This window comes from Labrus bergylta, chromosome 17 (assembly GCF_963930695.1).
Source record: "Labrus bergylta chromosome 17, fLabBer1.1, whole genome shotgun sequence".
In the NCBI taxonomy this organism is placed as follows: Eukaryota; Metazoa; Chordata; class Actinopteri; order Labriformes; family Labridae; genus Labrus; species Labrus bergylta.
The window spans coordinates 1,385,001-1,403,173 of NC_089211.1; the positions used below are offsets into that span (position 1 = coordinate 1,385,001).

Genomic DNA, 18,173 nt, shown 5'->3' on the forward strand with positions numbered 1-18,173 from the left:
TAAGGGTAACCCTAACCCTTGCCCTAACCCTAACCCTAACCCCTAACCCTAACCCTACCCTAATACATTTAAAATGCCGAAAAATACCTCAAGTGTATGATAAAGGTTAAGAAAAAACAACAAATCTAAAAATAAGATAAACAAGTAGTGGAATGGTACTCTATAAGCCAAGAGAAATACAAACTATGGTATATACATAATAGTCATAATAGTCTGTCAAAGTACAGAGAATGTAAAAATAATACATCACATTTTGTGTTTTGAGCTCTAAACTGAAAGTGCTTTAAAATAAGATCACCACACCTTCTTTATGGTTGTGGGCGATCTTGACAAAAATGTGCTGTGTAAATTTGGTATTTTGTGTCTTTGAATGTTCAATTAATATGTTCCTTTATTATATACTGTATGTATGTAAGACAGCTCGTTGTTTGTCAGAAACTATAATTGTTAATTGTGCTGCTGCCTGTCTTTGCCAGGATACACTCGCTAACCCTAACCCTAACCCTACCCCTAACCCTACCCTAGCCCTAACCCTACCCTAACCCTGACCCTACCCTAACCCTAACCCTAACCCCTTACCCTAACCCTGACCCTGACCCTGACCCTGACCCTGACCCTGACCCTAACCCTAACCCTAACCCTAACCCCTAACCCTAACCCTAACCCTAACCCTGACCCTTACCCTAACCCTACCCTAACCCTAACCCTGCCCTAACCCTAACCCTTACCCTAACCCCTGACCCTACCCTAACCCCTACCCTGACCCTAACCCTAACCCTATCCCTAACCCCTACCCTGACCCTAACCCTAAGGGTAACCCTAACCCTTGCCCTAACCCTAACCCTAACCCCTAACCCTAACCCTACCCTAATACATTTAAAATGCCGAAAAATACCTCAAGTGTATGATAAAGGTTAAGAAAAAACAACAAATCTAAAAATAAGATAAACAAGTAGTGGAATGGTACTCTATAAGCCAAGAGAAATACAAACTATGGTATATACATAATAGTCATAATAGTCTGTCAAAGTACAGAGAATGTAAAAATAATACATCACATTTTGTGTTTTGAGCTCTAAACTGAAAGTGCTTTAAAATAAGATCACCACACCTTCTTTATGGTTGTGGGCGATCTTGACAAAAATGTGCTGTGTAAATTTGATATTTTGTGTCTTTGAATGTTCAATTAATATGTTCCTTTATTATATACTGTATGTATGTAAGACAGCTCGTTGTTTGTCAGAAACTATAATTGTTAATTGTGCTGCTGCCTGTCTTTGCCAGGATACACTCGCTAACCCTAACCCTAACCCTACCCCTAACCCTACCCTAGCCCTAACCCTACCCTAACCCTGACCCTACCCTAACCCCTAACCCTACCCTACCCTACCCCTGACCCTGACCCTGACCCTAACCCTAACCCTAACCCTAACCCTAACCCTAACCCTAACCCTGACCCTTACCCTAACCCTACCCTAACCCTAACCCTGCCCTAACCCTAACCCTTACCCTAACCCCTGACCCTACCCTAACCCCTACCCTGACCCTAACCCTACCCTTCAATTAATATGTTCCTTTATTATATACTGTATGTATGTTAGACAGCTCGTTGTTTGTCAGAAACTATAATTGTTAATTGTGCTGCTGCCTGTCTTTGCCAGGATACACTCGCTAACCCTAACCCCTAACCCTAACCCTAACCCTACCCCTACCCCTACCCCTACCCCTAACCCTACCCCTAACCCTACCCCTAACCCTAACCCTGACCCTGACCCTAACCCTAACCCTGACCCTTACCCTAACCCTACCCTAACCCTAACCCTGCCCTAACCCTAACCCTAACCCCTAACCCTTACCCTTACCCTACCCTAACCCTAACCCTGCCCTAACCCTAACCCTAACCCCTAACCCTTACCCTTACCCAAACTATGGTATATACATAATAGTCATAATAGTCTGTCAAAGTACAGAGAATGTAAAAATAATACATCACATTTTGTGTTTTGAGCTCTAAACTGAAAGTGCTTTAAAATAAGATCACCTCACCTTCTTTATGGTTGTGGGCGATCTTGACAAAAATGTGCTGTGTAAATTTGGTATTTTGTGTCTTTGAATGTTCAATTAATATGTTCCTTTATTATATACTGTATGTATGTAAGACAGCTCGTTGTTTGTCAGAAACTATAATTGTTAATTGTGCTGCTGCCTGTCTTTGCCAGGATACACTCGCTAACCCTAACCCTAACCCTACCCCTAACCCTACCCTAGCCCTAACCCTACCCTAACCCTGACCCTACCCTAACCCCTAACCCTACCCTACCCTACCCCTGACCCTGACCCTGACCCTGACCCTAACCCTAACCCTAACCCTAACCCCTAACCCTAACCCTAACCCTGACCCTTACCCTAACCCTACCCTAACCCTAACCCTGCCCTAACCCTAACCCTTACCCTAACCCCTGACCCTACCCTAACCCCTACCCTGACCCTAACCCTAACCCTAACCCTAACCCCTACCCTGACCCTAACCCTAAGGGTAACCCTAACCCTTGCCCTAACCCTAACCCTAACCCCTAACCCTAACCCTACCCTAATACATTTAAAATGCCGAAAAATACCTCAAGTGTATGATAAAGGTTAAGAAAAAACAACAAATCTAAAAATAAGATAAACAAGTAGTGGAATGGTACTCTATAAGCCAAGAGAAATACAAACTATGGTATATACATAATAGTCATAATAGTCTGTCAAAGTACAGAGAATGTAAAAATAATACATCACATTTTGTGTTTTGAGCTCTAAACTGAAAGTGCTTTAAAATAAGATCACCTCACCTTCTTTATGGTTGTGGGCGATCTTGACAAAAATGTGCTGTGTAAATTTGATATTTTGTGTCTTTGAATGTTCAATTAATATGTTCCTTTATTATATACTGTATGTATGTAAGACAGCTCGTTGTTTGTCAGAAACTATAATTGTTAATTGTGCTGCTGCCTGTCTTTGCCAGGATACACTCGCTAACCCTAACTCTAACCCTAACCCTAACCCTTACCCTACCCCTACCCCTACCCCTACCCTAGCCCTTACCCTAACCCTAACCCTAACCCTACCCTAACCCTGCCCTAACCCTAACCCTTACCCTAACCCCTAACCCTACCCTAACCCCTACCCTGACCCTAACCCTAAGGGTAACCCTAACCCTTGCCCTAACCCTAACCCTAACCCCTAACCCTAACCCTACCCTAATACATTTAAAATGCCGAAAAATACCTCAAGTGTATGATAAAGGTTAAGAAAAAACAACAAATCTAAAAATAAGATAAACAAGTAGTGGAATGGTACTCTATAAGCCAAGAGAAATACAAACTATGGTATATACATAATAGTCATAATAGTCTGTCAAAGTACAGAGAATGTAAAAATAATACATCACATTTTGTGTTTTGAGCTCTAAACTGAAAGTGCTTTAAAATAAGATCACCACACCTTCTTTATGGTTGTGGGCGATCTTGACAAAAATGTGCTGTGTAAATTTGATATTTTGTGTCTTTGAATGTTCAATTAATATGTTCCTTTATTATATACTGTATGTATGTAAGACAGCTCGTTGTTTGTCAGAAACTATAATTGTTAATTGTGCTGCTGCCTGTCTTTGCCAGGATACACTCGCTAACCCTAACTCTAACCCTAACCCTAACCCTTACCCTACCCCTACCCCTACCCCTACCCTAGCCCTTACCCTAACCCTAACCCTAACCCTACCCTAACCCTGCCCTAACCCTAACCCTTACCCTAACCCCTAACCCTACCCTAACCCCTACCCTGACCCTAACCCTAAGGGTAACCCTAACCCTTGCCCTAACCCTAACCCTAACCCCTAACCCTAACCCTACCCTAATACATTTAAAATGCCGAAAAATACCTCAAGTGTATGATAAAGGTTAAGAAAAAACAACAAATCTAAAAATAAGATAAACAAGTAGTGGAATGGTACTCTATAAGCCAAGAGAAATACAAACTATGGTATATACATAATAGTCATAATAGTCTGTCAAAGTACAGAGAATGTAAAAATAATACATCACATTTTGTGTTTTGAGCTCTAAACTGAAAGTGCTTTAAAATAAGATCACCTCACCTTCTTTATGGTTGTGGGCGATCTTGACAAAAATGTGCTGTGTAAATTTGGTATTTTGTGTCTTTGAATGTTCAATTAATATGTTCCTTTATTATATACTGTATGTATGTAAGACAGCTCGTTGTTTGTCAGAAACTATAATTGTTAATTGTGCTGCTGCCTGTCTTTGCCAGGATACACTCGCTAACCCTAACCCTAACCCTACCCCTAACCCTACCCTAGCCCTAACCCTACCCTAACCCTGACCCTACCCTAACCCTAACCCTAACCCCTTACCCTAACCCTGACCCTGACCCTGACCCTGACCCTGACCCTAACCCTAACCCTAACCCTAACCCCTAACCCTAACCCTAACCCTAACCCTGACCCTTACCCTAACCCTACCCTAACCCTAACCCTGCCCTAACCCTAACCCTTACCCTAACCCCTGACCCTACCCTAACCCCTACCCTGACCCTAACCCTAACCCTATCCCTAACCCCTACCCTGACCCTAACCCTAAGGGTAACCCTAACCCTTGCCCTAACCCTAACCCTAACCCCTAACCCTAACCCTACCCTAATACATTTAAAATGCCGAAAAATACCTCAAGTGTATGATAAAGGTTAAGAAAAAACAACAAATCTAAAAATAAGATAAACAAGTAGTGGAATGGTACTCTATAAGCCAAGAGAAATACAAACTATGGTATATACATAATAGTCATAATAGTCTGTCAAAGTACAGAGAATGTAAAAATAATACATCACATTTTGTGTTTTGAGCTCTAAACTGAAAGTGCTTTAAAATAAGATCACCACACCTTCTTTATGGTTGTGGGCGATCTTGACAAAAATGTGCTGTGTAAATTTGATATTTTGTGTCTTTGAATGTTCAATTAATATGTTCCTTTATTATATACTGTATGTATGTAAGACAGCTCGTTGTTTGTCAGAAACTATAATTGTTAATTGTGCTGCTGCCTGTCTTTGCCAGGATACACTCGCTAACCCTAACCCTAACCCTACCCCTAACCCTGACCCTACCCTAACCCCTAACCCTACCCTACCCTACCCCTGACCCTGACCCTGACCCTGACCCTAACCCTAACCCTAACCCTAACCCCTAACCCTAACCCTAACCCTGACCCTTACCCTAACCCTACCCTAACCCTAACCCTGCCCTAACCCTAACCCTTACCCTAACCCCTGACCCTACCCTAACCCCTACCCTGACCCTAACCCTAACCCTAACCCTAACCCCTACCCTGACCCTAACCCTAAGGGTAACCCTAACCCTTGCCCTAACCCTAACCCTAACCCCTAACCCTAACCCTACCCTAATACATTTAAAATGCCGAAAAATACCTCAAGTGTATGATAAAGGTTAAGAAAAAACAACAAATCTAAAAATAAGATAAACAAGTAGTGGAATGGTACTCTATAAGCCAAGAGAAATACAAACTATGGTATATACATAATAGTCATAATAGTCTGTCAAAGTACAGAGAATGTAAAAATAATACATCACATTTTGTGTTTTGAGCTCTAAACTGAAAGTGCTTTAAAATAAGATCACCTCACCTTCTTTATGGTTGTGGGCGATCTTGACAAAAATGTGCTGTGTAAATTTGATATTTTGTGTCTTTGAATGTTCAATTAATATGTTCCTTTATTATATACTGTATGTATGTAAGACAGCTCGTTGTTTGTCAGAAACTATAATTGTTAATTGTGCTGCTGCCTGTCTTTGCCAGGATACACTCGCAAACCATAACCCTAACCCTACCCCTAACCCTACCCTAGCCCTAACCCTACCCTAACCCTGACCCTACCCTAACCCCTAACCCTACCCTACCCTACCCCTGACCCTGACCCTGACCCTAACCCTAACCCTAACCCTAACCCTAACCCCTAACCCTAACCCTAACCCTTACCCTAACCCTACCCTAACCCTAACCCTGCCCTAACCCTAACCCCTGACCCTAACCCCTGACCCTACCCTAACCCCTACCCTGACCCTAACCCTAACCCTAACCCTAACCCCTACCCTGACCCTAACCCTAAGGGTAACCCTAACCCTTGCCCTAACCCTAACCCTAACCCCTAACCCTAACCCTACCCTAATACATTTAAAATGCCGAAAAATACCTCAAGTGTATGATAAAGGTTAAGAAAAAACAACAAATCTAAAAATAAGATAAACAAGTAGTGGAATGGTACTCTATAAGCCAAGAGAAATACAAACTATGGTATATACATAATAGTCATAATAGTCTGTCAAAGTACAGAGAATGTAAAAATAATACATCACATTTTGTGTTTTGAGCTCTAAACTGAAAGTGCTTTAAAATAAGATCACCACACCTTCTTTATGGTTGTGGGCGATCTTGACAAAAATGTGCTGTGTAAATTTGATATTTTGTGTCTTTGAATGTTCAATTAATATGTTCCTTTATTATATACTGTATGTATGTAAGACAGCTCGTTGTTTGTCAGAAACTATAATTGTTAATTGTGCTGCTGCCTGTCTTTGCCAGGATACACTCGCTAACCCTAACTCTAACCCTAACCCTAACCCTTACCCTACCCCTACCCCTACCCCTACCCTAGCCCTTACCCTAACCCTAACCCTAACCCTACCCTAACCCTGCCCTAACCCTAACCCTTACCCTAACCCCTAACCCTACCCTAACCCCTACCCTGACCCTAACCCTAAGGGTAACCCTAACCCTTGCCCTAACCCTAACCCTAACCCCTAACCCTAACCCTACCCTAATACATTTAAAATGCCGAAAAATACCTCAAGTGTATGATAAAGGTTAAGAAAAAACAACAAATCTAAAAATAAGATAAACAAGTAGTGGAATGGTACTCTATAAGCCAAGAGAAATACAAACTATGGTATATACATAATAGTCATAATAGTCTGTCAAAGTACAGAGAATGTAAAAATAATACATCACATTTTGTGTTTTGAGCTCTAAACTGAAAGTGCTTTAAAATAAGATCACCTCACCTTCTTTATGGTTGTGGGCGATCTTGACAAAAATGTGCTGTGTAAATTTGGTATTTTGTGTCTTTGAATGTTCAATTAATATGTTCCTTTATTATATACTGTATGTATGTAAGACAGCTCGTTGTTTGTCAGAAACTATAATTGTTAATTGTGCTGCTGCCTGTCTTTGCCAGGATACACTCGCTAACCCTAACCCTAACCCTACCCCTAACCCTACCCTAGCCCTAACCCTACCCTAACCCTGACCCTACCCTAACCCCTAACCCTACCCTACCCTACCCCTGACCCTGACCCTGACCCTGACCCTGACCCTAACCCTAACCCTAACCCTAACCCCTAACCCTAACCCTAACCCTAACCCCTAACCCTACCCTAACCCAAACCCTAACCCTAACCCTAACCCTAACCCTTACCCTTACCCTACCCTACCCTAACCCTACCCTAACCCTACCCTACCCTAACCCTACCCTAACCCTAACCCTACCCTAACCCTAACCCTAACCCTTACCCTAACCCTTACCCTGTCTTTGCCAGGATACATTCCCTAACCCTAACCCTAACCCTAACCCTAACCTAACCCTGACCCTAACCCTACCCTAACCCTAACCCTAACCCTAACCCTACCCACCCTGACCCTAACCCTAACCCTGACCCTAACCCTACCCTGCCCTAACCCTAACCCTAAGAAAAGACCAGTTTTCCTGGTTAAATAAAGGTGAAATAAAAGAATAAACAGGATTGCAGATCATAGTTAAATGAGTATTAGAAAATATAAATTTTACAAAAAAACCTAAGGTGTATAAAAAAAAGAGGCAGAATGATCGCTTGTATTTAAAGAAATGTATGTTACCAGGTCAAACATCTTTAAGAATAATTATTTATAGGCACATGGTTGGTTACTAATGGGATCCGTCTGTGAACAAGTTGTTGTGGCCAAAATGAAGCATTATAAAACGATTCTTTTGCAACACCAGTTAAAGTAGAAATAAGTAATCCAAATGTTGGCCAAAGGCAATTGTTCTGCAACAGCATCACTGTTGATTAGGATTATATTACCCAGAGAGAGCAAGAGAGAGAGATAGAGGAAGAGTGGAACAAATACTACACCTACATACTCAATCTGTAAATGATGACAAAAGCATAAATTCTTTTTCAGATTTGTTCTTGGGCTTTTAGTGCCTTTATTGTAGAGATAGGACAGAGGATAGAGTCAGAAATCAGGGCGACAGAGTGGGGAACGACATTCGGGAAAAGTATCCACAAGTCGGATTTGAACCCGGGCTGCCCGCTTGGAGGACTACAGCCTCCGTACATGGGGCGCATGCACTAACCACTGAGCCACCAGCGCCCTGAGAAAGCATACGTTCTGATAGGAAATTTGTATTCTTTTTTAATACAAGGGGTTGTTATAGAATTATGAAATAACATGTCAATGTTGTTTGTGGAAAAACTTTCATACCTTTCTTTATCTGATATCTTAATGAGAATCCATTGTCAAATTGCCAGATGCAGGATTTTAGACCACTGGACTCAACTGGCCTTTTCCTAGCTGCTCACTCATTTGTCAACTCCTGTTCCATACAGTGACTTTGGTTTCACATGTTCCTTTGTTTAAAAATAGGCTAGCATAGCATGTACTAGCATAAAAGTTAAACATCTGCATTCAAGTTTACAGAGAGAATAAATACAGACAGGAACATGTGGATGTCAGTGGGAAGGTTTATTTCCCTGTCTCTTTTGGTTCACCTGCATGAAATCCAGAGATTTCTCTTTATCCTTAGTTTGAACTAATATGAGGACTTAACTGTGTGCCTTTCAAGTTCCAACATGCAAGTTTAAAGGTCCCCTGGAGCAAATCAATCCTGTCTGTGTGTCCGACTACATGTGTGTACCTGTTTGTTTGATTTGAGGATCACATGCTTTTTAAAAGTCACAAATAAAGGAACAAAGGAGTCCACACTGCAAAGTCAATAACATGCTCGGTATCATGAGCCCCAAACGGGACCTTTCTATGAGCAGCAGTAGTTCAAAGAAAGCAAACACAAAATATCACAAAACTATCCTTGATATGTTGTTAAAAAAGAAGAAAACATAGGTTTTAAGTCCAAAATGCAAACACTTTTTGCAGATTTACACAGATTTTTTACAATCATGTCTGAGTGGCACTTCCCCCTATTAGAGTATCCATGTGTTCCACTTTTCTGTGAGCTATTCAGTTGATTAGTGCCAGTTCCATTGCTTCTTAAGAAAACAAAAACAGCTATTTTGACAGACTAAAGTGGAGAGCCTTTACTTGTGTTGGATATTTAACTCCACTGGCAACAAATGTTATGCAAAATACTATGAAACTATTGATAATACAATAATCTGATTTATTCATTTTGATGAATTTTTTTTTAATCCTTTATGACTGATTCATGTTACACTGAAAGGTTAAAAACAGATGGATTGCAGTAAAGACTTTGTTGTGAGCGTAAAACTGAGCTGAAAAAAAAAAAATTTAGCCAGCAGGAAAAAACGCAAAGTACACCATGGCACACCCAGTGTCTGCTTTTATAGCCTTCCTGTATGTCACTCCCCCTCCCTCTGCTTCTCTATATCCTTTACTCCTCACCTTTCTCCCTTTGTACTCTATTATAGTATGTGACACTTGCTCCTTCTCACCTTGATGCACAGATTTGACCTGGATACTTAATGCTAGTGCAGTGCCTAAACTGTTCAAAGTGGTGCTGTTTAATTAGAAGAAATAACATCCACTGTGTTGCACTGATTGACAAGACACAAGTTTTACTTGTCTATTAGAAAACTCATCTGTTGTGTCATTTAAAAATATAACGACACCCTTGAATAAGCGGTTCAAAACTACTTTTTAAAATACTCAACTAACATCTCCAGGTTTATTATTAACAATCAGAACATGCAAACATTAAATCTGAATCAATGAATATTTGTATTAAGGAGTAGGTTTGTTTAGTTATTCTACATCTACGCTTAATCACACAAATTGTAACAAAGTGAAGCATATGTAATGATGATAAAAACATAGTATTCATTATCTCCTACCTGGCCAGTCTATCACGATCCAAATGAATGAAGCAGGTTCACTCCATGTTTGTGGTTTGATACCATTTATGAGTGTGTATGAGTGTGTGTTCATAGGTCCAGAGTACAGTGCATGAGGAAGGAGGTGAGCTTGTGAAGCACAATGCAGCAGCTGGTTAATTATTGTAGGACATGTTGAGACAGTGCAAGAAGGAGGGGCTGACTGACACTTGATATGACTCGGCTGCTTTGTGTGTGTATATGTGTGTATGACGAGAGAGAGAGAGAGAAAGTTCATTTTCGGTCAACATCCTAGTTTTGTTTTAAATTAAAGTTCCTAAGCTGATTGTTAGAACAATACATCTATTGAAATGTGTGTGTGTCTAGCAGGTCCTGAAAAAAAACAACCTTTGTTTTACTTTTGGCAACAAAATATTAAATCTTTCCTTAGTAACAATGGCTTTCTGAAACTGAGAGGTATCCAATAACAGCACTGATGCAACTGGTTCTATGCGATGACAACTGCCAGTTGATATGGGGAACTATATTTCAGGTCGGCTTCCTAAAGACAGACATCAAGTTACATGGTAATTGGCAGGGTAACCTACAGTTATTTTAGGCATGATGCTGATTATCATGTGAAAAAGTAATCATTTAATCATCTCTAACCAGTGCCAGTGTTTCAGACAATCTTAAAGATATGGTTAGGCAAATGGTTGTGTATAAAGAGGTCCCAGACTCCATTATGAAATAATAGCAGTATATAATACTGTTCACACACAATGCTGTGTTGATTGTCTTATTACAGGTTATTCTAAAAGGTGGTTAACTTTGTGTTAGTGTAATGTAAATCTTAGACAGAAACATTTAAATCATGGAGTACCTCAGGGAACAATCATTAGTCCTCTACTGCTTTGTACTGTTACCTTAATTTCAAACACAGTAAAAGCATCAATTCAGTTTTTATTTTAAAAATGGTTATCTCAGAAACTTTTCCAGATTAAATTAAATGAATCAATAGTTATTTCTACAGGTCAAATTATTGTTATGTTACAAATCAAGCACCACTGCATACTTACAGCACTGTCAGTCCTCACACCTTGGTTCAGGTGATGGCAGGAAACATCAGCTTGGAAAATAAGTAGATTCTTTGCACACAAGAGAGTTGATTTACTTATTTTATTAATGAAGGCTTCATATTAAGACTAACAACATTAATGCCTTCATCAGGTTTGCAATTTAAAAAAGGATTCATAGGTAGGCATAACATAAATGTTCATGTAACATGGCTAATTTTGATTGAATCTGACACAGTTGCCCGATTGAAAACAAGACTGAGGTTTGGACACACTTAGAAATAATCTCTAAAAACTAAATGTACACACAATCATTTCTAATTAGTATCTTTTCTTTTTGCTTTAAATATATTTTTTTCTGTAATTGTTGTGATTAAAATTCCAGTGTTCCAAACCATCAGGTACATTTAGTGTTTGCACAATTCTTGCTTAAGATAATTTTAAGAAACAAAAATATTTCCATTAACATTTTTTTTTTTTCCTGTGTGTTTATGGGTTCATATCGTGGAACCTTTTGGGGTAACCATGTGTTTATTATCCCTTGAAATCAAGGGTTAATGTTAAAAAAAACATTAACTGTCTGGATACAAACAGTGCTTGGAATTTCCCTAAATTAAAGAATAAAAAGATTAACTGCGCACGTGCAAAGAAAATAATTCAAGCAGCAGCGTGGCGGAGCTATTTAGCAATCAGCTCCATACCAACAGTGTGATCAATGAATATAAAGCACTACAACGTCATCCAATAAGCTGTCAAATATTTATGATCATACATTATGTTTGCAAAACTTGTTATACACAGGAGTAAATGGATGATGTTTAAGGGAGAGCAGTAGCTCAGTCTGTAGGAACTTGTGTTTTGGAACTGGAGGGTTGCTGGTTCAAGCCCACGTAACAGACTAAGAATAGTAATTGGCATTGCTATTTGAGAGGTTAAACCTGAATTTCTTCTCGGGGTTGAATATTATAAAACATGTGCAGCGCAGTTCTTCTCCGTGTCAGCAGAGGGAGGCAGAGTATCAGTACAAAATATATCCAAATATATAGTGCTGAATCAGTGGTCACTTCAAGTACCTTTATATTGTAATGTTTTTCCTTTGATAAAAAAAACAGCAAACTCTTGGTTACCATAGAGGTTAAATTGCTCTCTACAACAGCACCATCTTGTGGTGTAAAATGTCATCAGCATACAGTATGTATGTTACAGGATTGCTTTCTGTAATGTACAACTGTTTGCGTGTTCTTTTTTTTAGTTGTGAGGATGATGAAGACAAAAAAAGAGGAATGGACATTAAAATAAAAAACTTGGGCAAGAAACCAACTCTTCTTTTGCATTTTTCACAAGACAGGACAAAACAACATCACAACACTTGTTTAATCTTTAAAGACATTTTATATTCCAACATATAGAATTTTAATTTATGCTGTTGTAAATACACACATAAAGTCAAACAAAGATCCATGACATGTTGTTATAGCAGCAGTTTTTTTTATACGATGAAGCATTTAACAACAATGTATGTATGCTTTACTATGCCTGCTAAACGGAGTACAATAGTTCCACTCAAAGCAGAATGGATAAGCCGTAAATGAAGTGAATGCCATTCCTTTCCTAAAATAAAACAGGACATACAGGCTGGCAGGCAACAGGTGGACAACACAAAGGCTACATCCTGGACTGTGTGTGTGTGTGTGTGTGTGTGTGTGTGTGTGTGTGTGTGTGTGTGTGTGTGTGAGAGAGAGAGAGAGAGAGAATGCAGATGCACAAACCTTTTATTGTTACTCTATGTACTTTTGTGAAGTATCTTTGAGATAACATGTGTTATTAATTGGTGCCATACAAATAAAGATTGATTGATTGATTGATTCTTGAAATGAAAAGTTGATATTTTACTGTTTTTTTATTAAAGTCTTGTAGGAGTTTAAATTGGGTCGGTCAGACCTGCCTCGCCTGTTGCCACTATAGGTCCTGACCTCAAATAAGTGGAAGAAAATGTATGGAGTTTGAATGACACCTGTTCTGTGATGGTAAAAACAGTGGACTTACGCTGTTGTTGATTACTAGAACTCTCCAGCAATGGAGCCTTTGGAGCTCAGAGCCCAGCTACAAAACCTGAGTGACTGTACACGAGGACAGCTAGCAGTTGTCACTGTCCATCTCTCTCTCTCGCTCTCGCTCTCTCTCTCTCTCTCTCTCTCTCTCTCTCTCTCTCTCTCTCTCTCTCTAACACACATGCACGCACGCACACGCACACACACACACACACACACACACACACACACACACACACACACACACACACACACACACACACACACACACACACACACACACACAGTGACAGAGCTGGTCCCTCTTGAGTACAGAGCTCATGGCTGTCCCTGGCTAAGACGCACGCAGACTCATAGTGTAAAAACAAACCAAGTGAACTACCAGCACCGTCTTCTTATCTGTCATGGGAATTTAATCACCAGTTAAGACCGTACTGGTTAATACGCTTTGTAAAGACAGTTCCTTAAGAGAGCCAGAATGAAGATTGTGGAAACTATTTCAGTCGTCAAAATCCTCTCTCTGCTGGCTCTGGTCACCTCAAGTTACGGGACACAAAGAGGTAGGTTAAAATATGTGTGTATTTGTGAGCTTTAAATATATTTTTAGCATTAGCTCAAACGGGTAAAAGTATTCTATCAACCACGTTGGATTTTTAAAATATTGTTTTTAGAGGAAGTTGACTTTTGTTATTCATTTAATAAAACTTATTGTGACAAAAAAAAGCACAAAAAAAAAGGAAAAGTTGAAAAGATCAATGTCTACATACAATTAAAAAGCTGTTAGCTGATCTTCCCTCCATGAATGTATACAGTATGTGGTTGTGAACAACACTCAAGGCTCAGAACAACACATTTAAAAAGAGTAAAGGAATATTGAGAAAGGCGCCTTCTCTATATCTTCATCTTGCATCTGTACTTTACCTTTAGTTAAAGAGTATGAAGGTTGAGTTTCCCCAAATACATATCGCTGAGATAATCTGTTTTCCAACACATCTTACAAGGAAAATGGAGAAGGTGTTTATAGGCCCACATAGTGTAAATGTGACTAAATCTATATCCTTCCTACACTTTGGCATATCCTCTCTGCAGAGTGTTGTAAAGATGTTTAGGAACCCACTGCTCCCTCTGCTGTTTCTTCTTCTAATGAGGCAACATCTTGATTTACAACACTGGATCAGAACCTGTTCTGTGTATGACCCAATATGATAATAAATCCTGCATCAAATGGACTGACTAGACATCATTTAAGTAGCTGTAAGAAACTCATTTTCCTTCTGTTCTTTCCATTTGAAAGTATTGGTCATAAAAAAAAGCCCTAGAAATAAAAATGACAAATGTAAATCTTTTAGGCTTTTGAAGGCTGCACAAAGTTCAGCCTTGACTTCAGAATTTCCTGACATATGAGTAGGGTACCAAAAGCTGTCACAGAGTCACAGGCCTGCAGGCCTGCACAGGCCAGAGTAGCTTCATGTTTTATAAATCCAGATGAACAGTGAATGCTGTCCGCAGATTGGAACAGAGAGGCAGCTGGTGTAGATGCTGGCACATTCTGCCAGGTTAGATATCATAGCCGGTGAAGTAGGTGGGGTCGGTGAAGGGCGAGTCTTGGCAGACGACCTGTGCCATGGGTTGTATGTCTGCGATTGGAAGGCTGAAATAGTGTTGATGGATTCTTCTTGTTGCTCCAAATCACTGTGGGCTTCTGTCAACAATAACCTGAATATACGAGTAGATAAATATGATTAACCTGTCAATCATGTGAATGGAATCCTACTCAAGGAATTCCACACTGTTTGAAAAGTAACAACATAATATGTTGCTTAAATAAATAAAACATTGCTATAGGAAGTTTCTAGACTTGGTCTGTGCTGTTTTAATGCTGTCTGGGACTACCACTTTTTTAATCAAACAAGCTGAAATTCTTCATTAAATTGTAAGTTCTTCATCCACATGATCCTCAGCTTCTGTTGGAACAAGACTGTGTTGTTTAAAAAAAGATGGTGAGTCTTTATAGGCTTAGTTAGCAATTATTATAACACGTAGTCCCAGCTGTCTCAATGTTCAGGTTTTGTGTTTCTGTAAATATAACTTTATACAAATAGTCAACAGGTCAGCAGGACTTTTTAACTTTGGACAGAAGAATCCTTACTTTATTTCCTGCACTCCTTATTCCCACTGTGCTGTACAAGCTTTTAAAAAAACATTGGCTGAGCCTGATGTAATTAGTACAATAAGGCGGAAAAGCTGTGTGTGTTTTAAATGTCTTTTAACAAATAAGATCTTCTGCAGGTACGTAGCTCAGAATGCTACAGTTTTGCCCTTAAAATAAGTTGCAGATGACTTTGCAACTGCACATGAGATGCCATTCCTGGTCTTATACTACTTTAATATATGTTTATAAAACAACACAACATACTTCTTTGTAAAAAACAAAAACATATAATATAATGAAAGAAAACACAAGACCTGCATTATTGCAAGTCCACATATTCTTCCAAACTGAACATTGCCAGCATGTACTTTGCGACCGAAGATTATTGTTGTTTCACATAGTCACACGGATTCTGAAAGTTATGTCATGCAGATATTGGAAGGGAAGGATTACTTCTTCTTAAATAGGTGGCTGATGGGAGGCTGATGTGTAAATAGTAAATGGACTTGAGCTTGTATTGCGCTTTTCTAGTTATCTGACTACTACAAGCGCTTTTACACCACAGGTCACACCTACCCATTCATACCACATTCACATGATGGCAGAGGCTGCTATGTAAAGTGTCCATCAGTATTAATTAATATTCAAACACAACTAAACTGACATTCACATCTGCTGACGCAGCAGCAGATGGGGTTCAATGTCTTGCCTAAGGACATGTGGCTACAGGAGCTGGAGAACCCCTGACCCTCCAGTTTAGAGATGCCTGACTTACTGCTAAGCATAGCTGCCATATTGCCATCAGCACTCGGAGTCCAAAGTTAGCCTTCTAGTGCAGATACAATAGGTAGGCTAGGCTAAGCAGGTCCAAGCTAACTGCTCATTTCCACACAGTGAGTGCGTGCTGTGTTCCATCAGTGGCACAGTCTCTCTCCGTCAGACGGCATGCGCCCTGCCCCACTAGGGCTTACACACATAGCTTCACACATGAACATGTCTCTGAAACTGTATTTATCTTTCAACACACTTTATGGAAGTGAATTTCTTTCAAGTTGAATGATGTCTTAAACACTATATGCCAGAAGTTATTTTGGTTAAGGAACTAACTAGAATTTCACTAGCAAGGACCACACCACAACAATATGCTTTTTAGATATTTAATGATAGATCAAATGAATGATAAGACAGATGAATATAGGTTAAGATGATGATTGTGATGGAAGAGGATGTTGTCAGTTGGCTGGTCTGGAAGAATGGACTGACTGTAGGGCAGAGACTCAGGATGGGGGTACCGTCTCAAGGGTAATTCTGCCTGAGCTGATCACGGCCCAGACTGTTTAGACAAACACGATGAAGGGATGAGGAAGGTGGGCAAATGGATGAGAGAAAGGGGAGGAAGGGTGGGTCGAATAACAAAGACAAACAGGGTGGAGAAGGATGGCTCAGTATACTGTATGTAGGCCTGTCAGGTGATTGAAGGTGTGTGGTTAAGGAGTGGTCCTCCTCCCAAACCTAAGTAAATATATTACCTTCATTAAATGAGTCATCCAAACTTGAGCCAAGCTTGGCTTGAATGCTGAGTTAAAAAAACGACTTGATGAAGCTTTGAAGTTTTACACAGCTGTTCATCTGTGTCTTGCAGATTTGAATGTGGTGAAAAAAAGAAAAAAAAGCATTAAAGATGACATTTTTAGGGAACAAATGAGTAAATTGAATTGAATTAACTGATCAGAGAGAGCATAAACCAACTAAATTACTACTACTTTGATATACTTTATTGTTATTATTTAACCATGTAGAGTCAGTATTCTCTGTATTTTAATTATATTTTTCATTATTCCCCATGTTAATGCTTAACAAAGCTTTAAGACTGTCTTATATGCATCTAAAAGGAGAATAACTTGTCTTGTAGTGTTGCTTGTTTAAACTAATAGATGGTTCCCATATGGACATCTGATACCATAGAACAAAACCATGTTGTGTTTGTTCTGGTTCCTTGACCAGAATGGATCCATCAAGTAAAAAACAGAAAAACGAAAAGAAAAACAACAACAACTTGTATCTGGTCTGCATGATAGAGACAGAGTGTGCTGTTAACAATTTAACTTTAAAGAATGGAAAAAACCTAGAGGACACACTACAAATCAAATCAGCCACCAAAAGAACCAGGATGTAAACAGTTACAGGCTCTAATGAAGGCCACTATAATGGGAGAGACATATAAAAGTAAGAAATAAATAGAGACATAAGCAGTATGAAGGCAGGAAGATTTTAAAATGCAGAAAATATCTTGTTGAAGTGTATGTGCATGCACAAGGACATGTTTCTTGATTGACAAGTGCAGCAAAACTGCAGATGACATCTGCATCCTGCAGCCTGCACACCATCATTTTTTTTATGTTATGGAGTGGACACAGTGTAAGTAAACATATGAATGCATGTGGCAACATGAGTGATTTGGTTAAAATGTTGTAATACACACAGTAGATACCAGACATGTTTGACCTTCCCCTCCTGACAGACCTTAACAACACTATGTTGCCTCTGCTTTCCAAACAGAATTTCATAACAAGAATCTTTCACAAGGAAAAATCTAGGCTGAGGCTTGTTTTGTCCCAGAAGAGTTCAATTTGATTTGAAATGAGCCTAAACTTCTATTTTGACAGAAATAATTTCAACTACAGCAAGAGTGAAAAACATGTTCTGCAAACTCCTTT

At 39.5% G+C, this 18,173-nt stretch overlaps 2 protein-coding genes across 2 annotated transcripts in view; one reads left to right on the top strand and one right to left on the bottom strand.

Annotated features, from left to right (window-relative positions):
• rassf6 (Ras association domain family member 6) overlaps positions 1-10,339 on the bottom strand; it is a 126,003-nt gene extending 115,664 nt beyond the window's left edge. The window contains exon 1 of the mRNA XM_020630578.3: positions 10,199-10,339. The gene's annotated coding sequence lies outside the window, so the exon portion shown is untranslated. The remainder of the gene's footprint in view (positions 1-10,198) is intronic.
• Positions 10,340-13,589: 3,250 nt separating this feature from the next.
• musk (muscle, skeletal, receptor tyrosine kinase) overlaps positions 13,590-18,173 on the top strand; it is a 31,577-nt gene continuing 26,993 nt past the window's right edge. The window contains exon 1 of the mRNA XM_020630583.3: positions 13,590-13,864. Coding sequence (XP_020486239.1) covers positions 13,783-13,864 — 82 coding nt within the window. The 5' untranslated portion in view covers positions 13,590-13,782. The remainder of the gene's footprint in view (positions 13,865-18,173) is intronic.